Raw genomic sequence first — 6,000 nt, 5'->3', positions numbered from 1 at the left:
GTACGTGCCGGGCCGGCAGCGAGGGGAGTGTCTGCGGCTCAGCGTCTCTGCAGCAGCGCCGGCCCCGCCGCGCCGACCAGGACCGGGTGCGGACTCCCCCGCCGTCCCTCCGCGCTGCTGCTGCGCGGCCATCGCCGCTGCCGGCGGGAGGGGCCAGGATGTGAGCGTTGGGTCGCCTTGGCCCCCCTCCGCCCCCTTCCCCCCCCCCCCTTTTCCTCTCCCTCCCTCCCTCCTCCCTCCTTTTAAATAAGACCAAGCCAGCCAACCAACCCCAAAACCCCAGAGGGCGTGGGGAGGTGGGGGATCCCGTGTCGCCGCCGCCACCCTTTCGCTGGATCCATTGTGAGGAAATTACTGTTCGCCGGCAGCGGCGGCACATCTGGGCGGGCACATCTGGGCATGCAACATCGGCTCCCGCCGTATTCCTCCCCCGTCCTCCAGCCGGCCGAGCGGCTTCCTCCGGGCCGCCGGGGAGACTGCCGCTCGCCAGCCCCGGGGTCTGTCTTTCGGACCGAGTATTAAAAGCTGGCAGCCCGGGCTGTGGGGTGTGTGGAAATAAAGGCTGCTTTTTATTTCCCCACCCCCCCCCCCCCCGGGATTTATTTCATGGGGATGTGTTCAAGACAAGAGAGGATTCAGAAGGATATTGACGTTGTGATCCAAAAGTGCAAGGCGGAGAAGGACTGCCTGTTTGCAGGTGAGTTTCAATCCCGGGTGCCAGGTTGGCGGCGAGGAGGCTGCCGCCGCCCGCCCCGGACCGCGCTCCCCCCGTGGTGCCCGTGCCCTTCGCCGCCGTTACTGGCAGCGGGGGCTGCCGCCGAGCCCGCGTGTGCCGGCCCTCCGTTCCCTTCCTCCTCCTCCTCTCCAGTCTTTCCGAGAGCATGTGAGGCCAGCTGAGACGGCGAGAGGGGGGATCCCGATCGCGGCCGCACGCAGAGCCGCGCGGGTGCGGGTGCGTGCTGCCGTTGCCTGGCGCAGCTCCTGATGCCGCTCCTGGTGCCTCGTTGCGCCGCTGCCTCCCCGGTGGCCCGGCTTCACCCGCGCTCGCCCGGCAATAGGGTCGGCAGTGAACGTGCCTCTTTCCCGTTACGAACGTCCCTTCCCACCCATTCCTCGGGGGTTCGAGGCTTCCTCGGTGATCCGCCGCAGGAGCGTGCCTGGCTGCTGCCTGTTGCCGTTCCCGACAATGGAGATCCCGGCCGTTGCCATAGCACCGGCACTTGTTGCGAGGGCCTGGGGGAGATGCTGCAGCTTCCCCCGTTCACCCCGACCCCCTTTCCGCCCACCCCGGGGTCGGTAACCGGGATGCGGGTCCGTAAAACCCGCCTAATTCAGCCAAAATAAAGACAAGTTGTAATAACACAGTTGTTTGTCTTTCAGATTTCAGGTACTCAGACTCCACCTTTACCTTCACCTATATTGGAGGCTCCAAAAGGTACTTTTTTTCCCACAGTAGTGACTCCCTTAATTTCTTGCAGTGAGGTGCAGTGGTTCAGTACCAAGGCAGGCATTTTTGTTTCTTCTTGCAAGGAGAGTCAGTAAATTACCTGCCTTGGCACAAACATGAACCGAGGAAGAGGTGTTGAGCCAGGTGATCAGAAAGGTGGTCCTAGTTGCCAGAGGCTCGTTCCTCTGGGTGCTGCTCTGTGAAGTTTCACTGTTACTCCTTGATTATTTGTGAATACATAGAATCTCTGCTGTACCTAAACTTAACAGAGACGCAGCAAAGGCATCAATGTATGATACAAAGTTAATTCATGTTAAAAAATAGGGAAAGCTACAATTTTAATAACAAGTAGGCCAAATTACACATCAGCACCTTTCTCACCCGAGCTGTATTTAGTCCTGTGACAAATGCAAGACTGCAAAAGACCAAATCAAATTCCTGAGACAGTAAGTGGAATGTCAGTCAGTATAGTTGAAGAGGCTGGGAAATGTTTTTATTGAATGTTAGTTTAAATACTGTTTCTAACAGTCTCTGAGCTTTTGGACTCTGCATGTACATGTTTTAAAATTGTATTTCAGTGTTTGTGGTATTTGCTTTCAAAAGGAAATTATGTAAAAGCTTGAGCACACATCCTTTTTGTTTCCCTGGCTGTTAGTTGCCTTTACTTAGAAAGGTGTTAACAGGACATGCTTTGTCTCTCTCTTTTATCTGAATTTTATTACACAGGGCAAGCAGCACTCCCACAGCCATGGGTTCTCCCCTGTATATGCTTGGGGTCTGGCTGCAGGATCAGATTCCCAGATGGTCCCCAGGCTGTGAAATCACTCAGAAAAGTGCTTTCCCACCTCACTACTCTGCCTGTTCCTGCTAAAGGAAAAGACAACTTCTGTTTTCAGTTCCATTTTCAGTGGAGTAGAATTGTTCACCCAGCAGCTGAAAATCGTTGCATTTTTAGGTTGCTTGTAATATATACTCTATCATTTAGTGTTTTAGTATTTATTTTATTTTAGTCTTATTTTGAAAGGGTTGATTCAGTAAAAATTATCTAACATGTTATTTACCATGTAATTAAAGCGATTGGTTTTGAAAGTTCCTTTGCATTGTTTTCTAATACAAATATTGCAGCAGGGAACCAGGAAGTGAAACCTGTCTATTGTTTCCAGTTTCCAAGCTGAACAAAGTAAAAAGCCTAAGGGCGTAACTGATTGGAAACAAACTGGTTTATAAATGTAGGAACAAAATGTCCGCGCTACAAGGAGAGGTGGAAGGAGGCCTTACATCCTGCAGCCTTGAATTTTAGTGGTGGTCAGCATTTGCTGTGACACTGTTTACTGGAAACTAGTCTCAGGACCTTAAAAATTCAAACTGAATGGAGAAACAAACATTACGCTTACAGAACTGGGGAAAAAGTGGGTTGTTACTTAGCGCATACTTAAATATCACTTTCCATTTCACATTTTAAGGAGAGTTAGAAAGCATCCTTTGATGTAAGGGTTTGGTGTTCTCCACTTGTTTCTATTATGACCTAGAAAGACATTTTACAATATTCTGATTGCACAGGGGTGTACTCAGTGGCAGGTTTATGGTAGTGAGCTCTCTTATGAAGTACATAAAATGAAAACCCTAAGCTTTGACTTAACTTGAAAACTTCAGTTTCTCGCATCAAGGATGAGTTAGTGATTTCTTCTCAGAGAAGGTGCTGGTTGAGCAGCAGCATTTGGGCAAGTCTCCACTACAGGGTCAACAGCTGTGATATACATGGGAACAGTTTAGGAGAGCACAAAGCTATCTTAAGGATCTTAATCTTGCATTTGACCATGATTCTATGATTTTTTTCTTACTGCCATTGCTGCAGCTGTGGACTTCTTGAGTGATGACCCAATTTTTTTGACTACTGTACTCAGGAATTGTCCCTAAATGGCAAAATCTCTGTTAGCTTGTGGTTATAGACTTGAATATTAGCCGACAGGCCTTGTCCAGTTCCTTCAGATATGCAGGCTGATGAGTTTGTTTTTCGAACCAACAGGAATATGGGCTTTTCAGTATTGGCCACAGAGATGGATGTTCACTGCATGGAGGTTCAAACTGAGAAACAGATTTAAATGAGTAAGATTAGAAATAGTGTGGAAGGAAGATTACAGCATGTAAGCAGTCATTAGCGATGCTTGGAATGAAATCTTTCATGCTTTGTTTCTCTTAGAATTTCCTTTAGGTCAGTGTGCATTATGGCTTTGATTTAGCCATAGTGGTTAGATACAAGAGCAGAAACCCTTGAAAGAAGGCAATATATTTTCCATTTGAGAAGGAGGGTTCTTTGTCTTACTCTTGTATAAAGGCAGGTGACAATACTAGCAAGTTAAACATCACTGGGGGTTTTCCTCTGGATGCTGTAGTTGCCTCTAGTGCCCACTATGTCCGTTTGTCAGTGGTCTCAATTCATAATTTCAGCTAGATTCTCAGTAAATCAGTGTAAATCTGTGAAGTCACTGTATTTGTATTATTTCAGTTATGACGAGGATCTAAAATCTGGTTGTATTTACTCTTTGAACCATTAAGTTTATCTGTAGGAGATTTTTCTTCTTGGGGCCAGCTTCTCTGACTTTACCTGATTTTTAGCTTGTTGCTTGCATTGATTGCACAGCCTCTTCCTGCATTAGTACTATTCAAATATTGAAGTAGTACATGACTACGCTGCAGATCAGTCCAAATAGGTAGGCCTGATCTGGAGCAAATTTATCATCTCTTCAGTGGAGTTAACATGTATTCCCACAGAAAAGTAGTAATAGTTCAGTTAATTCTTTTAGACTGTATTTCGCTGTACTTTTTTTTTTCTTTAAGTGCACAGTCTTCACACTTCCAAATTTTAGAGTTGTTTGACACTACAGAGATGCTTCCTGGTTTGGGAAGGTTGTAACTAGCAATTCATTAGAGAAAGGACATCTTTGTGCATAATATGGGAACTAAATACGAGGCAGATTTTTTATCAGTTTAGTAATTTTTAATTTCATTGTCAGAAAGCAATATGCAGGGTGATGGATTTTGTACAAAGTGAGGTGTCCATTTGGGTACTGTGACTATGCAAGATTTATTCTTCTTTAACTATGTCTGGCAGAATATCAGAAATGGCTGGATTTTTTATGCTTTTTACTGCAGGATCTAAAAAGGTTATTAAACTGTGAACATTTTGAGCTCTCTCCCTTTTTTTTTTTTCCAATATTTTTTAAAGAATCTCTTGTTTCCGTTTTCCTATTTTCTGCCCCATGTGAAACATTGCTCCTCCAGAAACTGTGCAGGCTCCGAACTGATCAGTTATTTTTCAAATGAAAATGTGTGATGCCCTGAAGTTGTTTTCACTTTATATGTCATTTGACATGGTTTACGCAGAAGCAGTGTTTGGTTGTCCTGAAAAAAGGTGTTTCCTTTTCTTAGTGTTTTTCTCACCCCACCTGTCTTTTTTTTTTTTTTCCTGAGGCTAAACAAGGACATCATATCAGTCCTAAAATACCTCTTTGTTCAAATATGTACTTAACTTTCATTGGCAGCGAGGGACAGTGACAATAAGACTGTGCAGAAGAACAGATCTAATGCTATAGCATATTATAAAGAAACCAGATAAGACCTGTGAGAACTGAACATACAGATTGATTTTGTCAGCAAAATTCCCATCTCCTGTTTGCACAGTGGCTTCTTGTGTTCTGCTTTTTGTACTTTAGCACAGCAATTGTAACAATGGCAGTTCTGAAGAAGCAAAGAAAGTTGAATTTTATTCCAAAGAGATTTTTTTTTTCTTTTCCTAAAATATTGGTGCATTTTTAACTTAAGCTGTATTCCTTTTGAGTATTTGGCTTCTTGTATTCTATTTAAGAGATTATACATAGCACTTAATATTGTAGTATCAGAAATTCTCATAAAAAGCAATGAATTAATTCCCACCTCACTGTATCAGTGAACTATTTCACAGCTGGGGAGCTGTGCTACTGAAGCAGTAACTAAATCGCTTGTGGCTTTCTATAGCTAGAGATAAAAACTACTATCTGACGTCCTAGCACATTATGTCTACCAGGTGTTTGAACCACTTGGTGATAAATAGAGATAACCTTTTTTTCCCCATTTAGTGGTATGCCTGATTACTACTTGCATGAATTTCATTAAACTGCCTGCATGAGAGATTTCATTTGGTGAATAAATTTGAAATTCTCACGTCTCTCTGATGATGCTGAAAGCCTTCCATATAAAAAAAAAGCTTTGAAAATAAATGGTTTGGGGCTAATTGATGTGGTTTTTAATCTTAAAATTTATATTCAATTTATATTTACTTTAGCAAGAAAGGAGAGAACTGAAAAACATTTTTTAAACCAAAATGTAAAATTGTGTCCATCAGAAAATATCAAAATGGAGCACTTTTCTGAACATTTTCATTTTTTTTCTTTCCAAAATGATCAATCTGAATGCCAGCATCGTTTTGATAGGTTGTTTTTAACCTAGCTCCTCTGTCAGGTTCCTTGCATGAGTGTGTTTACTGGCTATACAAAGTTTGGGAAGAGAAGGTTGGA

At 44.1% G+C, this 6,000-nt stretch overlaps 1 protein-coding gene across 2 annotated transcripts in view; it reads left to right on the top strand.

Moving 5' to 3' along the window:
- The first annotated feature begins 252 nt into the window (after positions 1–252).
- Positions 253–6,000, top strand: part of PARP8 (poly(ADP-ribose) polymerase family member 8) — a 104,802-nt gene continuing 99,054 nt past the window's right edge. For both annotated transcript variants that reach the window (XM_061469426.1, XM_061469425.1), the window contains exons 1-2: positions 253–697; positions 1,381–1,435. In XM_061469426.1, the coding sequence (XP_061325410.1) occupies positions 607–697; positions 1,381–1,435 (146 nt within the window). In that variant the 5' untranslated portion in view covers positions 253–606. The remainder of the gene's footprint in view (positions 698–1,380; positions 1,436–6,000) is intronic.

This window comes from Pezoporus flaviventris, unplaced genomic scaffold (genome assembly GCF_033815535.1).
Source record: "Pezoporus flaviventris isolate CSIRO_AGI_PZ_B2104156 unplaced genomic scaffold, CSIRO_AGI_Pfla_v1 ptg000057l, whole genome shotgun sequence".
Taxonomy (NCBI): Eukaryota; Metazoa; Chordata; class Aves; order Psittaciformes; family Psittacidae; genus Pezoporus; species Pezoporus flaviventris.
Note: the sequence above shows the minus strand (reverse complement) of the source record. Positions and strands in the feature narration are given on the sequence as shown.